The following is a 21,117-nucleotide window of genomic DNA, read 5'->3' as shown; positions in this document are numbered from 1 at the left end:
CAAACATTTCAGAAGTCAAACGGTCTTCTGGAACGGATTACATTTGACTGTAATAATAAGAAGAGCGGAGATTGCCCAAGTGTTGGCTGCTTGTGGGGTGTGAACATGGCAATGCACACACCAGTCTATTTATACCACTTTGCTGAAGGAATAGAAGCCATTTTTCAAGATGATGTTTTCTGTATAGAAAGAGGGCTTATATGTGCACATTGCGGCTTTGCAGTCCCTCTGCTATAGGTTTTCCCCTCTGCTTCACCCTCTCTTGCAGTTCAGAGCGCTTTGTGGTGCTGGATTATGCTCACCGCTCTCTGGTCCAGGCCCAGGGCTGCTGCGAATCCTCCACAAGCCACAGCGCTGAGAACAGCTTCTACCTGACGCTGCTTGAGAACCACCAAGGACGGAACAGTGACCGGCTCTGCCGTGCCCCAACACAGTGAGTGGCAGAGATCAGGCTGGGCGTGGGATTAGGGAAGAAAATGACAACTAGCTCAAGTCCTGGTTTGTACATAATGCAAACCTATGGTTGATTCAACCATGGTTTCTTACACCATGGCTTTGCGTTGCGTGCAGTCTCTGCCCAGGGGCTTCCCTGTGGTTCTGATGCATCAAATCACTCTCCAAAAAAAACATTCTTGCAGGACCGCAATTGCCTCATCTCTTCCAGAACCAGCCCACCATGGCGAAAGATGCTTTTCATGGATTTGTCATTTGGTTTCAGGTCAGATATGCACCGCTGGATGGGTGCTTTTCCTCGCCATGAATCCCAGTCGGTTGGCAAACAGGAAACCATCTATGAGGACTGGGGTGAGACACACTGGTTTCATATACACACTGCCTAAAATCCGCTCTTGTCATTACTGCCAGCAGAATTTATTTGCTTTCTTGTTACATTTAGATCCTACCTTTCTTCCAAGGAGTGTGTGTCCCCCCCCAACCCAAATTTTATCCTCTTGACAACCTTGTGAGATAGGTTAGGCTTAGAGAAGGTGTCTGGCCTAGTTTCAACCACCTGAGCTTCACTGCCATGCAAGAATTTGAACTCGGGTCTCCCAGGTCTTGGTCTGAGGCTATGTACACACTATGCCTCTGGAGTCCATTCAAAGCCCATTCATTCCCTCAAAGAATTCTGGGTGTCGTAGTATGTTAAGATTTGCTGGGGACTGTAACTCTGTGAGGGGTAAACTACAGGGCCCAGAATTCTTTGAGGGGGAAGAGTGTTCCTTGAATGTGCTTGAAGGGTATGTAGTGTGTACATAGCCCGACGCTCTAACTGCTTCAGAGGTCGGGTTTGAATCAGGATGGTGGTGCTGGGATGGCGATGGTGGTCAGCCCCCATGTACATTGATTTTCTTGGATTTGTTTATAAAAATACTTGTATACCACAATTTCATTTTTTTTTAAAAATACCAAGTCGGTTTACAGCAATTATACACAGCATACATAACGAAAACCACATCGAGATTTAAAATTATAGATCAGCAGCTAACTGTGACAGGCAATGTTTTTCTTCATGGTCTGTGTAAGCCTCGCAATTGTAAGCAGCATAAGCTCACCAATGTAAAATGACGCCCTCACCTTAGAGCTGCGGTTCCCTTCAATTACTGGTAACAAGTAAGTTATTTCTTTGAGGGCAGGGACCTCTTCCCCTTCCTGGCCATGAACCATAATCCCCAGATTCCCAGTGTTCATTTTCTGGTTTTTAAAAAAGAAAAAGAGAGCAAGTTTCTAGCATTTGTAGAACCTGCAGTACAAGGCAAAACGTACTATTCTCATTGTTTTTTTGTGAGGAACAGATCTGTGTCCAAGGTACTCTCAGTGTTTAATTTGCCTCCCCCTGGAACTATTTTTGTGGATGTGTGTGTTCCTTCCTTCATGACTGTGTGTCCAATTATAGGAAGATCATTTTCACCTATATCTGTAAACCTCCCTGTACCCTATGCCAATGCCTCTTTTTCCTTCTTTCCTTCTTTCACCCTCCCTCCTTCCCTCTTTCCTCACAGACTGCCCTCAGGTGCAGTGCATTGAGACCTACTCTGCTGCCCAGGCCGACGAACTGAGCCTAGAGCCTACGGACATTGTCAATGTGCTACGCAAAACCAACGAGGGTATGTGTGTGTTTAATATCGAAATGCGCGTGCATTTAATAACGACGTGTGTGGAGTTATCGAATCACTCTGCAAAAATGTCACTTATCCCAGATAGATAAAGGGGAGGGGGGAGGCATTCACCACCCAAGGTATGCCATGTTTAAACATGGAGGTAGTTAAGACTATAGAATTTGCACCCAGAGGCAACATATGGTTCTGAATCCCAGTTCCTAGAAACCGCAGGTGGGGAGAGTGTGGCTGCGCTCAGATCCATCTTCTGGCCTCACCAGGGCATCTGAGGGAACAAGATGTTGGACAATAAGGGCCATTGGGCTAGTCCATCAAAACTCTTCTTAAGTTCTTACAAGGCAGTGTTTTTTGAAGTTGAGGCCTCTAGCTGCCGAAAGAACGGTCCTCCTTCAGTTTTTGACACACACACACAGACTCCCTGCAATCTAAGGCCCACACACTTTATTGATATGCTGCGTTCTGACCCCAGGCTTCCTGTGAAGCAGCAGGGCTGCTCTGGAAGCTTCTGGAAGCTTCAAACCCAACTGCTGAGAGATCCCCCCCCCCCAAGTGGCTTTGAAGGCGAGGATAGGGGCGGACAGGAAGCGAGAGGCTGACGGGTCTCCTTCCCTTTCCCTCCCCTCTCGTAGGCTGGTATGAGGGTGTCCGCCTGACCGACGGCAAGAAGGGCTGGTTCCCCTCGCGCTACGTGCAGGAGATCACGAACGAGCATGTGCGGCGGCGCAACCTCCGCGAACGCTACCGCGTCCTACAGGCCGCCCGCCAACTCCAGCTGACGCGCACCAGCCACACGAAGAGCAAGTACAGTTCGGCCTGAGGCGGCGGGCACAGAGCCACGGAACGAGGATGTTAATCCCACCACTGGGCTCAGACTAAGAGCAACGTCTGCTCTGCTCAGGGCAGGAGAAGCACTGCCACAAAGGGGGGTGCCAAAGATGGCAGCAGTAGGTGGCGCTAGAGGGGAGGAAGACCAATATATAGCACATGCCCACAATGCTTCTCGCTGGACGTAGACTGTAATGCCACAAGCGGGCCACCGGAGGCGTCAGAGGCACACCACCCAACCTGCCTGCTTTGCCTGCTGTTTGCCAGAAGAGGGCGGTGCTGTCAGCATCTTCAACTTCATTGCACTGTGCACAGAGCCACTTATGGCTGGTTCGACTACAAACTCGTCCGAACTCTTCAGCACTTGTCCTGCTTGGTGGGGGAGCTCAATGCCAAGGGCGATGACAGCCAACTTCCTCAGCCAGAGGGAGGGGTGGGTGGGTGGGTCGCCTTCAGCAATGCTGCATGCGAAAAAGCCAGATCACCCCACCCACACCCATGGCATCATTGCCAGGCCAGATGCATTGAGGTAGATGATTCAGGGGCACCCGCAATGACAAATTTTGTCAGCGCAGGGGTTATTTTTTCCTGTCTGCACGGGTGGCACTGTGGTCTAAATAACAGAGCCTAGGGCTTGCCAATCAGGTTGGCAGTTCAAATCCCCGCGACGGGGTGAGCTCCCGTTGCTCCGTCCCTGCTCCTGCCAGCCTAGCAGTTCGAAAGCACGAAGTGCAAGTAGATAAATAGGTACCACTCTGGCAGGAAGGTAAACGGTGTTTCCATGCGCTGCTCTGGTTCACCAGAAGCTGGCCACATCAGCCAGTAAAGCGAGATGAGCACCGCAACCCCAGAGTCGTCCGCGATTGGGCCTAACGGTCAGGGGTCCCTTTACCTTTACCTCCTGTGCTCAGAGGGTTAAATTTATGTGCTTTCAAAGACCGGGTCCCTTTTTCACACAGAGAGGAGCAGCTAGTTGCAGCCTCCATTTTCCAATGCCTGTTAACAATGTGGGAGGTGGGCACTCCATTTCAAAGCAGGGTTGCAAGTGTAGTCCGCCCCATTCCCAGAATCGGATGCCTGAACACAGCACCTTCTTTGCCAGCAAGCTGGAGCAGGATTTGCACACAGCCCCCATCCTCCTCTGGATACAGAGGGTCAATCAATTCCACGTGTGGGTAAACCGACCCAGAACCTGCCCCAAGACCTCGTGGGCCTGATGCTGCTTCCCACGCCCTACCCCTGGCTCTTGAGGGTGCCCTAACTGCGGGGTTGGCTGTGCCTTTTCCTACCAGGCCACGTTAGGAACCTGGGATTTACCTTTTGCAAAAGTGGGGAATCCCTTCCTTTTGGTGCCATCGATCTCTGCTAATATTGCAGAGACTCTCCCTGCTGTTCTTCGCCTCAGGGCCCTCACTCTACCTCAGTGGCTATGCTCCTTGCCAACTAGCGCCCCCGCATCTCCTTTAGCTCTTGCAGGGGGTTGGGGCCTCCTGGCTCTGCCCACTTTTCAGGACTCGGCCGTTCATTTCTTCTCCTCTGGCGCTGGCGTCTGATCTGCTTGCCCCCCCTGCCTCCAAATGCATTTTCCTACCGCCAATGTTGCCAGAGTTTCCTCGGCTTTTCTTGCATCTTCTTCCCTGCTTCCACCCTGGAAACGTGGCCACGGACCTGCTTCTATTTATTATATATGACAGCCTCTTAACTCCTATATCCTAGAGGAGATTTCTGCACCCCCACCAGCTCTGGTAGCATCAAGGAGGTGCGGACGAAAAAGATGTTTAACTTATTCTGTACCATATTTGCCTGCACTGTTGTCTTTTTGTTTTTGTTTTGTGTTTTTCTATCGGAATTGCTTTTTTTAAAAAAATGAAGATGATGGAAGAATATTGTGGCAATGGGCTTTTTCTCTGCCTCCTTCTCTGGTGTTTGCAGATACTTTTAAAATACTGGTGACATTACTTTTTCCTATGTCCACGTGGGGCGATGAGAACACTGTCTTAGCCAGCCCTGAAGTATCCACTACTGTACCAGTGGCTCTTCTGACCCTTAGGCTTGCTGTTTCCTACATTTAAAGTTTCTGAGCTCGAGCCCCCTCCCTTTCCAGACAAACAGGGGGAAGACCTGCTATTTCGGATCCACTAGTCTGGAAAAGGACAAGGCTCAATCAGCCTGTCCCGAGAGAGGGGGCCATTCTGCAATGTCAGCATTGGGTGCTAGTGGATTTTTCATCGCCTCCAGGTGCAGAAACACAGCAGCAGGAGCGGTTGCTTTCAACGGGAGGTTGGCAAGTGTGTCTCTGTGTGAGTTGCCGGGCTGGTCTCCTTCTAGCTGGAACAGGCATCCAGATGAGGGAAGCCTATTCTGCTAGAGCAATCTGCTTTTGGTAACCTGCTGCCCGCCAGACGTCTCGGACTGCAATTCCCATCAGCCCCGGCCAACACATTATTAAAGTGGGCAAGGCTGATGAGAGCTGTCATCCAGGGGGCAGGGGAAGAAGATGGCCACATTCCTTTGCCGGGAGGGGGGTGTATGGAGCATAAATTTTGCTGTTTTAATGCAGGCATAGTTTCCAAACACACTCCCACATCTTCCAGCCAAGAAGAGGCATTGTCAGAGCAAAAACATTCAGGGCAAAGCAGGACAAGTGAGGAGTGTGCAGTCTGGGGACTGTTCCAGGGGCCAATTAAGAGATGCCTGGAGGGCCACACTGGTCCCTCCCACCCCTGTTGTAGTCCAGAAATATCTGTAGGGCACCCCTAGTGAATCCAGTTCACAGACACTTTTGAAAGCAAACCACGATGCCTTATGAGGAATGGCTAAGGGAGCTGGGCAGGAGGAGGTTAAGGGGTGATATGATAGCCATGTTCAAATATATAAAAGGATGTCACATAGAGGAGGGAAAGAAAGAAAGAAGATTCCACCTAAACATTAGGAAGAACTTCCTGACAGTAAGAGCTGTTTGACAGTGGAATTTGCTGCCAAGGAGTGTGGTGGAGTCTCCTTCTTTGGAGGTCTTTAAGCAGAGGCTTGACAACCATATGTGAGGAGTGCTCTGATGGTGTTTCCTGCTTGGCAGGGGGTTGGACTCGATGGCCCTTGTGGTCTCTTCCAATTCTATGATTCAGTGGGGAGGAAGGGTGTGCCTCTGGTTACAATTCGGAGTGGACATTTCCAGGTTATATAGACCAGCAGTTGGACTTGACAGGAGGCTGCCTCAGATCTTCACAAGGAAATGGTTCCTTAGGCCCCAACGCTCAAGAGTGTCTTTCTCACACATTTGACTGAGAGATCTTAGGCCAAAGCGCTTCCCTTAAAGCAAGTGATCGCCTCTCCCCTCAAATCTGCGGACAGAAAAGAGTCTAGTATAAAAGGTAGATTTATTTGGTGTTCTGTGGAACAGCCACGCCAATAACTTAATGCACGCTTTGTACAGGAAGCAGCCGACGCATGTCCACCCTACCAGCCAGACTAGGCTGAGGGCCAAGAAGAAAAGCCCACAGGATTATGGGAGATTACGCAAGGCCCCTGTCTCACAAGTGCCAGCCAGGCCTTTCCCTCTTCACCCCAGGGGAGGGGAGCTCCTGGCTTAGGCATGCTGACAAATGGAAAAAAACATTCCTCCCTCCCTCCCCCAACCAACCACGTTTTCCACATACTGCTAAAAAGACATTAGTCACACTTTGCAGATGCCCCGAGAGCGGTGCGTGTGTGTGTCTGAGTAGGTGCTGCCTTGATCACAGTGTTTAAAATACTTCAAAAATCAAGCATAAAAGGGACCCCTGCTGCAGCATAAGGCAAGCTCTCCTCTGTTGCTGTTCCACCTCGAGGTTAGGCCACAATCCACACCAAACATTTACAGCACTCGTATACCACTTTTAAAAACCGTGGCTCCCCCTCACAAAAGAAACCTAGGAACTATAGTTTCTTAAGGGTGCTGAGAGTTGTTGGGAGACACACACAGAGAGCCCTGATTTCCGGAGTTCACTAGGAAGAGGGACTGATTGTTAAACTCCCCTGGGAACTGTAGCTGTGTGCAGGGAGGAAGACCACACCATATATTTAAAGCACCAGGGCTTCCACCAAAGAATCCTGGGAACTGTAGTTTGCCTCCAGAGCTACAATTCCGAACTACAGCTCCCAGGATTCTTTGAGGGAGCATGACTTTTCAAGTGCTATAACCAGCTTTAAATGTATAATATAGGTAAACTTGAAATGTATAGACAAGCCCCTTTTCCCTTCTGTGGGAATTAATAGGTTACCTCTCATTAACTTACTTCTCCCTTAATACTGATTTTACCCTGTGCCTATAGGAAGAGAGATTTTTCCATTCATCCTCCCCCTGCCTCTTTTTTTTTTTTTTAAATGGTGCAATGAAACGAAGAAACACCTTCCACTTAGATCCTCAACTGCATGCGGCTGGGAATTATAGATGGAAAAACACTCTGCAGTTGCTCAGAGGCATTCTTTCACAAAATGCAGCTTCGGTGTAACAAAGACACTCATACAAAAGGTGGGTGGGGGGAAAGAGTGAAGACCTGGGGCAAAAACAGAACAGCAGCAGTACATATATTTGTAGGGAAAAAAACCCCAGAGGTGCCTTGATTTGAGCAAGGGACTAAAAAATGTTTAGAGAATGATTGTGCTACTGCTAAAACAACGGTATCTCCAGCTGGCTGGCCCACGCTGAGAGGGAGGCACTGAGAACACATCCTGAACGGGCGACGTTTTGTTAGAGACAGAGGCACAAACAAGCCTGTCATCTTCGACCCACATATTATGGGGCTGGGGGGGGGGGAGGGAGAGGCAGCAGTGGCTGCTCCCAGCACTAGTAGTGACCCAATGTTCAGTGCCAAGGCAAGGACTGTATCCATCAGCACCGGACGTAGAGTTATTTGTTTCCCTCCATTTTCGAAGGCACCAAGGAAGGCAGCAGCCGAGCCGGAGAGGAAGGACCCGCCTGCATCTGCCCCCCCACAAGTCTCTTCCTGCCAGTGTGTTGACCGCCGCGGCCCACTCACTGCCCCAGGACAGGGGGGTGGAGCTGGTGTTAGGGGTCCACAAACGAGACCATGATGTAGCGGGTCCCACGGGTGGTGGGCAGTCCTTCATGGTAGTGCGTGAGGCGTCCGGGATGGAGCAAGGTCCATCCCTTGCGGGGGGATTCCACTTTGCAGTTGTAGCGGATGAACCGGCAGCCGCCTCCCTTCAGGGGGGTGGAGAGAGAGAGAGAAAAAGTATGTCAAAAGCTGTGTTTGAACAGGACAATGACAATAATCCACCAACAGCATACAAATCAATATGGCTAACCTGATCCAAAACACCCACCCACCTCACTCACACACGAAAACAAAGATCACCACAGCCAATCACAAGCAAACAATCACACCCTAGGCCAACCCCAACCTCTCTCACCACCAAAGGAACACAAGTGAACAACACAAGCAACGCTGACACCAAACTCTACATACATTAAACATAATAAAACACCGCCGCCCGACCCCACCCCCTTCCATTTTCCCTCTCTCCACCCCCTCTTTTCTTTTTTCTTTTCTTCTCCCCCTAATGCCTCAACAAATGAAATGGATTTGTAAAAATGTTACATGGGGGAAAAAATACGAGGCATTACACTTACTTCTGTAAAACAAGAAAATCCTTAATAATTTTTTTTTAAAAAAGCTGTGTTTGAGGCTCACATGCACTTATGTAAAAGGGTGTGCAATTGCTGATTTGTACAGCTCAGCAGTTATACGTATAGACTGTGCATTTGTTGAACTATGAACATGCAGCGTTCGCATTTTATAGTCAATGAAAGTACAGTATACCTCTGTAAGGTTAAGGTACAGGGAGATTAAGGTCTAAACCACAGAGTCTAGGGCTTGACAATCAGACGGTTGGCGGTTCGAATCCCTGCTACGGGGTGAGCTCCTGTTGCTCGGTCCCAGCTCCTGCCAACCTAGCAGTTTGAAAGCACATCAAAGTGCAAGTAGATAAATAGGTACTGCTCTGGCGGGAAGGTAAACACCGTTTCCATGCGCTGCTCTGGTTTGCCAGAAGTGGCTTAGTCATGATGGTCACATGACCCAGAAGCTGTACACCGGCTCCCTCGGCCAATAAAGCAAGATAGGTCCAGTCTCGGACGACTCTGGGGTTGCGGCACTTAACACTCAGGGGTCCCTTTACCTTTTAAGGTTAAGGTAAAGGATCCCTGGACGGTTAAGTCCAGTCAAATGCGACTATGGAGTTGCGGTGCTCTTCTCGCTTTCAGGCCAAGGGAGCTGGCGTTTGTCCGCAGACAGCTTTCCAGGTCACGTGGCCAGCATGATTAAACCGCTTCTGGTGCAACAGGACCCTGTGACGGAAACCGGAGCACATAGAAACGCCGTTTACCTTCCCACCGCAGCAATACCTTTTTATCTACTTGCACTGGTGTGCTTTTGAACTGCTAGGCTGGGGATTCAAACTGCTGACCTTCTGATCAGCAAGATCCAGAGGCTCAGTGGTTTAGACCACAGCACCACCTGTGCGCACACCCCCCCCCGCTCCAACTCCCACACTCTAGGGGGTGCTCACCTCATAGTCGATCCCTTTGTGGTTCAGCGCAACGTTGATGGTGAAAGTGGAGGAATCGTGATGCGGCCGGAGCGAGGGCTGCTCATCCGGGCGGTAGCGGACCATGAAATTCATGATGGCTCGTGCCTGCAGAACAGCAGTGAGTCAAGCATTGTCTTGCGGGAGAATGGCGAATTGCGCGTAAACACACATACCCAAAATAAGAATAGTGGAAATAATTTAGGAAACGCCAGACTTTGCTGCCGTGCCCAGGGTTATAAATAGCCATCAGATGTGAGAAAAAACTTCAAGCTTTCGTGAAACTGGAGATGGTCTGATTATGCTCCTCCCCCCTCTGCTTCCAGAGCCAGTGTGGTGTAGTGGTTAAGAGCGGTAGTCTCGTAATCTGGGGAACCGGGTTCGCGTCTCCGCTCCTCCACACGCAGCTGCTGGGTGACCTTGGGCCAGTCACACTTCTCCGAAGTCTCTCAGCCCCACTCACCTCACAGAGTGTTTGTTGTGGGGGAGGAAGGGAAAGGAGAATGTTAGCCGCTTTGAGACTCCTTAAAGGGAGTGAAAGGCGGGATATCAAATCCAAACTCTTCTTCTTCCTTCCAAAGCTTGGAACAGTTTCCTATTCATCTCCCCACTTGGGCTCTTCGCAGCGACCCTTTCCCCAATCCCTCCGCTGTGATGCTTCATCAGGCAGGCAGGATGCTCCCCCCCACACACACAAACCCCAGGAGCCGGTACCTTAGTGTAGTAGCCGGGATAGAGCTTTTCTGTGACGGGAGCGATGTAGTCCTGCAGGAACTGCAGCCATTCCTTCTCAAAACCAATCTGGTTCATGTGGATATCAACGGTCGGGACATTCTCATAGCCACCAGCCAGCCGGGAATCCTGGGGAAGGCAAAATCGCCGAGGCAAATGGTACTGAGAAACCAGCAGCATACTGGCAAATTCCGCCACTGCCTTTTCTAAGATTCTACGATAATCTTATAATTATACAATAATAACAATTAAGGTTGCCCCAAGCCACATTTGCCTCCCCATTGCCCAAAATTTCAAGCTGAAACCTCTCAAGGGAGCTGTACGGTCCCTTCTGCCAAATTTAGCAAGTAAAGGTATATGAAAGAATACATGGTGCTGAAAAAGTGGATAGGAAGATGCTTTTCTCCCTTTCTCTTAATACAGTGGTACCTCGGGTTAAGTACTTAATTCGTTCCGGAGGTCCGTTCTTAACCTGAAGCACCACTTTAACTAATGGGGCCTCCCGCTGCCGCTGCGCCGCCAGAGCACGATTTCTGTTCTCATCCTGAAGCAAAGTTCTTAACCTGAAGCACCATTTCTGGGTTAGCGGAGTCTGTAACCTGAATTGTATGTAACCTGAAGCGTATGTAACCCGAGGTACCACTGTACTAGAATTCAAGGATAAGGAACATAAGGAAAGACCTGCTGGATCAAGCCAAGGACTGATTTAGTCCAGCATCCTGTTCTCACAGTGGCCAAGCAGATGCCCATGATGGGAAGCATGTAAACAGGGCTTGGGGTGTTCCAGGGAAGCTGAAAGTTGCTAGAATTAGGACAGACAAAAAAGGCAGTAACTTCTTCATGGAGTGTACAGTTAAATTATGGACTGTGCTCTCACAGTGATGGTGTCACCAAAACTTAGATGGCTTTAACGTAAGATTACAGTGGTACATCTGGATGCGAACGGGATCTGTTCCGGAATCCCGTTTGCATCCTGAAGCGAACGCAACCCGCATCTGAGCATGCGTGGATCGCAATTTGCCGCTTCCGCGCATGACATCATTTTGAGCATCTGCGCTAGCGGTGAAACCCAGAAATAATGCACTCTGTTACTTCCGGGTCACCGTGGAGCGCAACCTGAAAATGCTCAACCTGAAGCATATTCAACCCGAGGTATGACTGTATAGAGAAATTCAGGGAGCATAAGGTTATCAACAGCTGCTAGGCCAAGATAGCTGTGTTCTCCGCCTTCCACCTTGGAGGCAGTACACCTCTGAATAATAATAATAATAAATGAAAAGGACCCCTGGACGGTTAAGTCCAGTCAAAGTCAACTATGGGGTTTTGGCGCTCATCTCGCTTTCAGGCCAAGGGAGCTGGCATTTGTCCACAGAGAGTTTTCCAGGTCATGTGGCTAGCATGACTAAACCGCTTCTGGCGCAACAAAACACTGTGACGGAAACCAGAGCGCACGGAAACACCATTTCTCTTCCCACCACAATGGTACCTATTTATCTACTTGCACTGGCGTGCTTTTGAACTGCTAGGTTGGTAGGAGCTGGGACAGAGCAACGGGAGGTCACTCCGTTGTGGTGATTCGAACTGCCAACCTTCTGATCGGCAAGCCCAAGAGGCTCAGTGGTTTAGACCACAGCGTCACATGCATCCCTACAACCTCTCAATACCAGCAGCTGGAAACTGCAGGGTGCATGTGTTTGGCCTCTGTGAGAATAAGAAAAAGTGTCAAGGCTAGATGAGCCTCTGGCCTGAACCAGCAAAGCTCTTCTTTATGGTAGTCCCAAAGAAGAAGGGAGGGCTCCCACCTCATGCTTCCCTCCGGACCACTGGCCAAAGTTTTCTGCCTCTTCCACCAGCTCATCACACATCTGGTCAGTGAACACGGGGAACCAGTAAACGTCAGGGCAGGGCTGCGAAAGGGAAGAAGGGTTGGCGTGAGAGAGAAAGGAGAGTTTCCGAGACACGAGATGCATGATGCAAAGGCATGGCAACCAAGAGGTGCTTACCTGCTCGTAATAGTCCGCCTCCAGCACCTGAGTATAATTCTCATGGATGTATTTCTCCTGCCAATCCTGAACCAAAGGAGAGGGGGGCACAGAGAAATTAAGGGATCCAGGGAGTACATCTTGGATTTCCCAAAATGACAAAGAGCAAGTTCCTAGACCTCATGGCTGCAGAGAAATGCTAAAAAATAATAACCCAGCATACAGCAGCAGAGACACTGGGCTCTTAACTGGCACTCAGATCCGATAAGCACATTGTGGCTGGTTTGGGGAGCTGCCATTTTTATTTCCCACTATACACCAGCATGACATCACTTCAGGGATACCAAAAGGGCAGACCTCAGTTGGGCAGCAGCCATTTACGATTCTCCACAATCCTAGGAGAATGCCAAATCAAGACATTGTGGTAAATTTTTAGGTAAGTGTGCAGCTTGGGGAGGGGGGGACAGTGGCCACAAGATGGCGCTTGCTTAGGGCCCCCCTCAAACTTGTGGGAAGATGGGTAGAGGGAGGGGAGTCATCACACCCCAGTGCATTGAGGAATTACGGAAGGCAGGAAAATGGACTGCTTCTCACCAGGGGATTCTCAGAGATCTGCCTGAGGTCAGGATATAGGTGGGATATGTTGTATCTGGCGGTGGAAATGAGGCGCCCAAACTCATCCCGGTTACTGATGTGAAGGAAGATGCCCTGGGGGAGGGAATAGATAGTTAAAATTTGGATAAGTAGAAAAAAGTTACCACACCTACCGTCCACCCCCAAATACATGCATCCTGGGAGGCCACAGAAGTGCTCCCCCAAACCATATTTTTCGCTCCATAAGACGCACCTAATTTTTAGAGGAGGAAAGGGGGAAAGCCCCGTTTTGGGGCAGAATCAGCTCACAGTTGTGCAGCTTCTTTTGCAAAGGGAAAATTCCCTTTTTTGAGGATCAGCTCAAACTTGTTGAGCTAACTTTGCAAAGGGAAAAAATCCTGTTTTTATGGGGTTCAACTCACAGCTCTGCAGCATCTTTAGGAAAGGAAAGTTTCCAGACAGATAATCTAATCAGCCAGTCACATGTCGCTGGGGAAACAGACACCCTCCGCCTGCAGAACATTCAACAATGGAGGCCTGGGCACGGGGGCGGAGCCAGAAACGGAGCCAGCGATCGACCACACATTCACTCCATAAGACGCACAGACATTTCCCCTTACTTTTTAGGAGAAAAAAAGTGCATCTTATGGAGCAAAAAATACGGTAACTGTATGGTTATATGTGTTCTGCAATACCACAGAATTTTGCTATTGAGAACATCATTCACGGTGTAGAGAACCTTAAAAGGTAAAGGGACCCCTGACCATTAGGTCCAGTCGTGGCCGACTCTGGGGTTGCGGCGCTCATCTCGCTTTATTGGCTGAGGGAGCCGGCGTACACCTTCCGGGTCATGTGGCCAGCATAACTAAGCTGCTTCTGGCGAACCAGAGCAGCGCACGGAAACGCCATTTACCTTCCTGCCGGAGCGGTACCTATTTATCTACTTGCACTTTGACGTGCTTTCAAACTGCTAGGTTGGCAGGAGCAGGGACCGAACAACGGGAGCTCACCCCGTCACGGGGATTTGAACCGCCAACCTTCTGACCGGCAAGTCCTAGGCTCTGTGGTTTAACCCACAGCGCCACCCGCTCCCTTGTAGAGAACCTTAGGTGGTGGTTTTTGGTTTTGGTTTTTTTAAAAAAAGAGGTTTCTAGCCTTTAAGATTGGGCAGACAGAACTGAAAGCCAGGACAGTGAACCAGCAGTGAAACTCCCCAAAGTAGGACAGAGCTTCTGTTAATCTTTTGACTTTCCCCCAAAGTGCTAGGTGTAGAATAAATTTATGCAAACCCAGGAAAACATGTCGGGTTTGCACCATCACTGGAAGAGACAGAACACAGCTTTCAGAAATGCAGAGTCTGGGGAGAGCTTGATTCATGGGATAGTCTGGGAGGCAAAACGTTCCTTACCTTCTCCCGCACAGTCTTGCAAAAGGCCATGTCTGGGTCCGTGTCGTCCAAGGTGAAGACGTTGCGCTGGGGCAGCTCCTGGCGCAGAGTTTCCCCTCGCAGCAAATAGGCCTGAGAGATGTAGGGGACGTTCCACACTCCGCTGGAGGAAGAGAAGAGGGAGAGGAGAATTCTCAGTAAGAAGGTAAGCGGCCATCGTTTTCTATTCTGCCCTCTAGTTGTCGCATGTGGCAGATTCCCTTCCACCGCAGTTCGCCTTCTTCCCAAAACTATTCGTTTTGCTGGCAGATCTATGTAACTTACATAAGTTATGCAACTATGAAAAAGAAAATTCCTCTTCCCTCCTGTCCCTTCTTTCCTTTTGTGTCATGTCACTGTAAGCCTGTGGGCAGGAAATGCCTTGTTTAAATGAACTGCAAGTAAGCCGCACAGGGAACTTTTTTGCTGAAGAGCTGGGCACAAGAAGAGCCTGCTGGATCAGGCCAATATAATAATAATAATAATAATAATAATAATATTTTATTTATACCCCGCCCTTCCCGGTTCAAAAACCAGGCTCAGGGTGGCTAACAACAATTAATTATAAAAGCAGCATAAAATACAGTATAAAAACATGAATAACAATAAAATTCAAAAATCAAAAATCAATTTAGGGGAAATAAGCATTAGATAATCCCCAGGGCTAGCTGGCTGAATTGGTCCTACTTGGGCCAGCGAGGAGGCCAGGGGAGAATTAGCTGTGGGGTCTCAGAGCGGGTGATCTTCATAAAAGGGGAGGGGGAGGGAAGAGAAGGGAAATAAAAGATCAGGCTGAATTCAAATTAAAGGCCATGCGGAATAGCTCTGTCTTACAGGCCCGACGGAAGGAGGTTAAGTCCTGAAGGGCCCTAGTCTCATGGGGCAGAGCATTCCACCAGGTCGGAGCCATCACTGAAAAGGCCCTGGCCCTGGCGGAGGATAGTCTGACTTCCTTAGGGCCCGGGATCTCTAAACTATGCTTGTTCATGGACCTTAAGGTCCTCTCTGCAGGGCATACCAGGAGAGGAGGTCCTGTAGATAGCCCACCTTTGACCCATCCACATGCTGTTTGGGGCCCACTTCATAACTTTTTTCGGGTACATATCTGTATTTTGGCTGTGCCGCTGTTGTGACCCACCTTATCTCAGGCAAGGGGTCCCAAACCCCCAGCTTAAACACCAAAAGCTTTAAATATACGAATGAAAATTTTGGGAGCGAAGCAGAACCCTCCTATATTAATACCACTCCAAGATCTTCAGATGAAGAGAGGTGTATAAATTTAATAAATAAACACTAATAATAATTCTTCTTCCCACCCGGTTCTGACCACGACTCACATCCTCTTGCCCTGGACCAATTCCACGTAGTCCTCTGAGCGCGCGTAATATTCATCGGGGCTCAGGGCCCCCCAGAAGTTGGACCAAAGCTTGCCGTGGCGCGACATCATTGGAGCGATTACCTTCCTGGATCGCGGAGGGGGAAAGAAGCAAAAGAGAAGTCGTTTATGGGGAGATGGGGGGCAGGAGAAATGCTATACAAATGGTTTTATAAAAGGCTCCGGAGGAGGGAAAAGGAAGCATTGCTTACTTGTTCTCCTGGATCAATATCTGCAAGATGTCTGGGTTTGCCACGACCACGTCAGCATCCAGGCTAAAGTAGTAGTCACAGGTCGGGTCCTGGCGGCAGAGGTCCCTGTTGCACAAGCGAGGAAATTGTCAGAAGGGGTTGAGAACATTTCTCCTCTTATAGGAGAAAATTCCAGTTTAACTACCTTTCGCTGCTTTTACTTGTGTTGGTGCTGACCTTTAAAGCCCTAAATGGCCTCGGTCCTGTATACCTGAAGGAGTGTCTCCACCTCTATCGTTCTGCCCAGACACTGCCCAGGTCCAGAGCCGAGGGCCTTCTGGCGGTTCCCTCATTGCGAGAAGTAAGGTTACAGGGAACCAGACAGAGGGCCTTCTTGGTAGTGGCGCCCGCCCTGTGGAACACCCTCCCTTCAGATGTGAAGGAAACAAGTAGCTATCCTATCTTTAAAAGACATCTGAAGGCAGCCCTGTTCAGGGAAGTTTTTAATCTTTAATGCTGTATTGTTTTTAATGCTTCATTGGGAGCTGCCCAGAGTGGCTGGGGAAACTCAGCCAGATGGGCGGGGTATAAATAATAAATTATTATTATTATTATTACTTACATGGCCATGTCTCTCGCCTCCCCTTGGCTCAGCTCCTCCTCTGGACCGACAAGCTTGATGCTCTCAAAGGCCCCACGGAGCTGCTCCCACTCGGCTTCGATGTGCGGCTCATGATACACCTCCTGCAAAACGTTGGGACAGGTTAAATGAGCCTCCTTAGCAGGGAAGCAGAGTCTCCCTGACGTTGTCACATTCTGACAAGGCAGAGAGTTCCTGCGCCTTTACATCCAGGCCAGAAAAGGAGATCAAAATGCCACAGATGCAGCAGAACCTCAGAATGCCTGGGCTCAAAAAATCCCCCCCCCCCCCGAACAAACCTGTCACATCAGTGCCATACATTTAAAGCTCTATTCTACCACTTTAGACACTCCTGGCTTCTCACAAAGCACCCTGGGAAAGTGTGGTTTGTTGAGGGAGCTGAGAGCTGTGAGGTGACCCCTCGTTCGCCTCTCAGAACTACAATTCCCTGAGTTCCTCAGGAAGAAGGATTGTCAAACTAGTCTGGGAAATAGGTTCAGGTAGGTAGCCTTGTTGGTCTGACGCAGTAGAAATATATAAAAAAATTGTCCAGTAGCACCATAGAGACCTACTAAGTTTGTTCTTGGTATCAGTTTTCGTGTGCATGCACACGAAATCTGAAGAAGTGTGCATGCACACGAAAGCTTATACCAAGAACAAACTTAGTTGGTGCTCTGGACAATTTTTTAATTTTTTTATATATTCAGTCTGGGAAATGTAGCTCCGCAAAGGAAATAGGGGTCTCCTAGCAATTCTCAGTGTTCATAGCAAACTACAGTTCCCAGGATGCTTTGAGGGAAGCTGTAACTGTTAAAGTTGGTATCATAGTGCTTGAAATGTCTAGTTCAGAGATAGCCACCGGTTACCTAGCTTATTAATTTGCCTGGAGGCATTGATACATATCAGTATTTTAACTTCAAATGTCTTAAGATATTCTTGTTAATTTTCCTTAGTGCTAATTTTATTGCTTTATCATTTTGTAAACTACTTTGAGGTGTGTGTTTTTTGTTTGTTTTTTTACAGTCAAGCAGCATATAAATTTTACGAAGCAAATAAAATAAATAATTAGGGCATATGCAAATTTGTCCCATGGGTCCAGAGTCCCAAAAGTCCTTTAAGGGACAGCTCTTGCCCTGCTCCCCCCGCCACCATGCTGTTTATCTGAAGGTCTAGTTAGACCTGAGCTTTAAATGTAAAATGAGGATTAGGCTACAGTTAGGGACAGCGCAAAATACCTCTCCTTTGCAAGGTGTGTGTGTGTATACACAACTCACATGATTGTGGATGAAGAGCTGGAGATGAGAGTATGGATAATTCAAGGTCAAGAGACGCTGTAGAAACTGAGGCAGAAAGGGTGTGGGCTGCTCGATGAACACACCCAGAAGCACGCGGGGATACGATTCTTCCTGCAAAAAGGAGAGGGCACAGGAAAGGTGAGCTCAAATATGAACCTCCAGAAGCCCCCTCTCAAACACTCCTCTCGCAGGGACCAGCAACGTGAGGCAGTTGCCTCAGGTGAAAGAAGCGGTGGAGGGTGTGTGTGTGTGTGTGTGTGCCCTTAGGCTTTGCTTCCTGCCTCCAAGTAGACCTACCACCCCCAGATATAGAGGAGGGCATCATCTCATCGACAGCAGCTCAGTTCGCTTCCGTATGAGGAGCGAGAGGGAAGCCATTTTGTCCTTCGCCTCAGGCGGTCAAAAAATGTCTTGGGCTGGCCTTGCCGCTCCCTCAACACCTTCCCCCGCCTCCAGCCTCACAGCTGACTCTTCTGCATCCTGACTTATCCTCTGACTCACCGGCAGGCCTGACAGATCCAAGAGGTTTTCGTCACAAACTTCGCAGCCCCCCTCGTAGGTCCAGGTGTTGGGGATGTAGTTTCCCAGATAGTTCAGCTGCAGCTGCAGGGAAGGAAGGAGAAGGCAAGAACACCAGTCAGCAAGATGAGGGGAGGAAATAAAATAGAGGACAGTTGCCCCAAACACCCCCCAACCTGAATTCTTCTTTGTGGGTTTTGGCACCATGAGGACTGTAAGCTTGGGAGCCTGCTTCCCTTCCCAGATATCGGACAATGTTTCAAGACTGGTTTGGCTACAAAGCCCAGAGGCAAATTGAAACACAACATCCATTTTGTTTATTTGTGCTTTTATCCCGCTTTTCTTCTGTCCGTTGGCCTAAGTGGGGTCTCCCATCCAGGCACGGACCAGGCACGAACCTGCTTAGCTTCAGCAGGCTGGCCGCAGACTCCCAGCCCCAAGGAATAAGGTCTTCTTCAACCAAGGGGCATGGCCAGGAGAGGAGCTGTTCAAATACCTTGGTGGGCCCGTTGCCATGGATGACGACAGGAAAGGTGTCGTAAGCGACGTTCCGGGCGCGCACTCGGGTCCGTTCGAATTTCAGAACTACCTCATCTGTTAAGAAGGAGGATGGAATAAAGAGTATGGGACAAACTGAATCTCTGCCCTTTCAGAAAAGTCCACTACACGGTGGGAATTATTGCAATCTGCAGCTTGCCTCATGACTATGAAGTTTCAAACATGCAGATCAGGGGAGCTAGGCAACATTCGCACCATGCATTTAAATGGGAATGTACCACATTTTAAAGCATCACGATAGCACTTTAAAGTCATAGCTTACCCCAAAAAAAGCATTCTGGGAAATGAAGTTTGTTAAGGATGCTGAGAAGACCCCTCGCCCCCTCACAGAGCTACAATCAAGCCCTCTTCCCAGGGAATTCTGGGAATTGTAGCTCTGGAATAGGGGCCTCCAAGCAGCACCCTTAGCAAACTACAGCTCCCAGAATCCTTTGGGGGAAGCAGCAACTGTTTAAGGTGGTATCACAGTGCTTTAAATGTACGGTTCTGGCTGCCCTACTGATGTGTTCACTCATAGACAACCGGAACACTGCTACAGAAAATATCAACCACTCACCGATGGCGCCATTCAGGTTTTGGAAGATTTTTGACTTATGATCCAGCGTGATCTTATGTTTCTCCTAGGGAGACAGGAAGGAGGAGGTAAGAACAGAAGCCTCCCCTTACATAATCATAATCTTCCATCAAAACGCTACAATTACAAAGCACCCATAGAATGCCACTATGAACACAAATCCAGCAAGGATTTATATGTCCTATCTATTTATAAATGCAGTGTGCTTGCAGTATCAGATTAGGACCTGGGAGAAACAGGGTTCAATCCCCAGTCAGCCATGAGGCTCACCTTGGGCCATTCACTCACTCTCACCCACCCTGTGGAACACCCTCTGATCAGATGTCAAAGAGAAGAACAACTACCAGACTTTTAGAAGACATCTGAAGGCAGCCCTGTTTAGGGAAGATTTTAATGTTTAACAGACCACTGTATTTTAATACTTTGTTGGAAGCCGCCCAGGGTGGCTGGGGAGACCCAGGCAGATGGGCGGGGTATAAATAATAAATTATTATTACTATTATTATTATTATTATCATCATCATCACCACCATCATCCCACCCTACCTCACAGGGTTGTTGTGAGGATTAAACAAGGAGGGGGTAGAACTAAAAATACCACCGTGACCTCCTTGAGGGGACAGGTGGGATATAGGTGCAACAAATAAACAAATAATAAATGTCCATTGCTTTCCATTGCAACGGTGTCCTTTCTTTTAGCAGATCAAGATGATCAGGTGAGAGCAAAAACTGCAAGGGTTTTAGCGGGGGCAATTAGAATAAGATCTATTACACTTATATCTTGGCTTTCGAACAGCCTAGTTCTTGAATGTTTTGGCTCCCGAATGATCGAAACCTGGAAGTGACTGTTCCGGTTTTCGAACGTTCTTTTGGAAGCCAAACAGCCAACGTGGCTTCCGATTGGCTGCAGGAGTTTCCTGCAGCCAATCAGAAGTCACGCTTTGGTTTTCAAACACTTTGGAAGTCAAACGGACTTCCGGAACGGATTCTGTTCGACTTCCAAGGTACAACTGCATTTGATTATTGACGTAACCCCTTTAAAATGTATTTTCTATAGTTACATTTCTATCTCTATCTTCAGTACATTTTATTTTATTTTATTGCTAATGGCTAGTGGCTGATGCAAATAAAGATTCTTCTGATTCTTGCTTTCCATGCGTCTGCTCAGAGCATGATGGGACATTGGATAGAAAGCTTTATTTCCCTATTAAAAATGGGTATCCTGCCTGTCTGTGAAGTGGTGAACAAATCCCCCCCCCCCCGAATTTAGCTCCCAGCTTTTGAGCCAGAGAAATGAATGTGCAGAGTTTTTCTGAGAATCCGGTCCTGCTACTTTGCAAGGGCATCAGATTTCAGTTTCCCGGCTGCTGCTGAAAGCAGCTTAAGATGGTCAACTCAGAGGCCTCCACGTGTCCCTTCCACAGGCAGCAGGGGAGTCTCTTAAAGCCCTCCAGATTGTGTCAGGACTCCAGCTCCCATCAGCCACAGCCAGCTGTCGGGAATGATGGGAGTTGTAGTCCATCAGAGCCCTGAGGGCCACAGAGGTCCCAGTCTTTGTTTCTCAAGGGCAGCAAAGATTCACCCACCCACCCCACAGACTCACCCGCAAGGCAGGATCCAAGTAAATGCGTGTGTAGAAGAGCTGGTCGTCGTCGTCATCTTTGTACTTCCAGAGCTGGACGATGCGGTTGATGGTGGGGG

At 48.8% G+C, this 21,117-nt stretch overlaps 2 protein-coding genes across 8 annotated transcripts in view; one reads left to right on the top strand and one right to left on the bottom strand.

The window, feature by feature from the left end:
- The window catches only part of ARHGEF15 (Rho guanine nucleotide exchange factor 15), a 128,539-nt gene that overhangs the window by 55,814 nt on the left and 51,608 nt on the right, over positions 1-21,117 (top strand). For 5 of the 7 annotated variants that reach the window (XM_083410184.1, XM_083410186.1, XM_083410185.1 and 2 more), the window contains exons 13-16: positions 269-433; positions 719-804; positions 2,001-2,105; positions 2,747-4,826. In XM_083410184.1, coding sequence (XP_083266310.1) covers positions 269-433; positions 719-804; positions 2,001-2,105; positions 2,747-2,934 — 544 coding nt within the window. In that variant the 3' untranslated portion in view covers positions 2,935-4,826. Of the gene's footprint in view, positions 1-268; positions 434-718; positions 805-2,000; positions 2,106-2,746; positions 4,827-21,117 lie in introns of those variants that run through there. The other 2 variants (XR_014504339.1, XR_014504340.1) reach the window with 1 other exon arrangement.
- PLOD3 (procollagen-lysine,2-oxoglutarate 5-dioxygenase 3) overlaps positions 6,301-21,117 on the bottom strand; it is a 36,479-nt gene continuing 21,662 nt past the window's right edge. The window contains exons 5-19 of the mRNA XM_083410909.1: positions 21,020-21,117; positions 19,399-19,462; positions 18,781-18,878; positions 18,267-18,368; positions 17,745-17,876; positions 16,453-16,574; positions 15,852-15,956; positions 15,602-15,727; positions 14,247-14,388; positions 12,839-12,952; positions 12,266-12,331; positions 12,065-12,169; positions 10,245-10,391; positions 9,513-9,638; positions 6,301-8,145 (exon numbers count right to left, since the gene is read on the bottom strand). The exon at positions 21,020-21,117 is cut by the window's right edge and continues 15 nt beyond it. Of these exons, the coding sequence (XP_083267035.1) occupies positions 7,990-8,145; positions 9,513-9,638; positions 10,245-10,391; positions 12,065-12,169; positions 12,266-12,331; positions 12,839-12,952; positions 14,247-14,388; positions 15,602-15,727; positions 15,852-15,956; positions 16,453-16,574; positions 17,745-17,876; positions 18,267-18,368; positions 18,781-18,878; positions 19,399-19,462; positions 21,020-21,117 (1,703 nt within the window). The 3' untranslated portion in view covers positions 6,301-7,989. The remainder of the gene's footprint in view (positions 8,146-9,512; positions 9,639-10,244; positions 10,392-12,064; positions 12,170-12,265; positions 12,332-12,838; positions 12,953-14,246; positions 14,389-15,601; positions 15,728-15,851; positions 15,957-16,452; positions 16,575-17,744; positions 17,877-18,266; positions 18,369-18,780; positions 18,879-19,398; positions 19,463-21,019) is intronic.

This window comes from Podarcis tiliguerta (genome assembly GCF_965153285.1).
Source record: "Podarcis tiliguerta genome assembly, chromosome: 13".
NCBI classification, from domain to species: domain Eukaryota; kingdom Metazoa; phylum Chordata; class Lepidosauria; order Squamata; family Lacertidae; genus Podarcis; species Podarcis tiliguerta.
The sequence above is the reverse complement of the archived record's forward strand: the minus strand, read 5'-3'. Positions and strand labels throughout refer to the sequence as shown.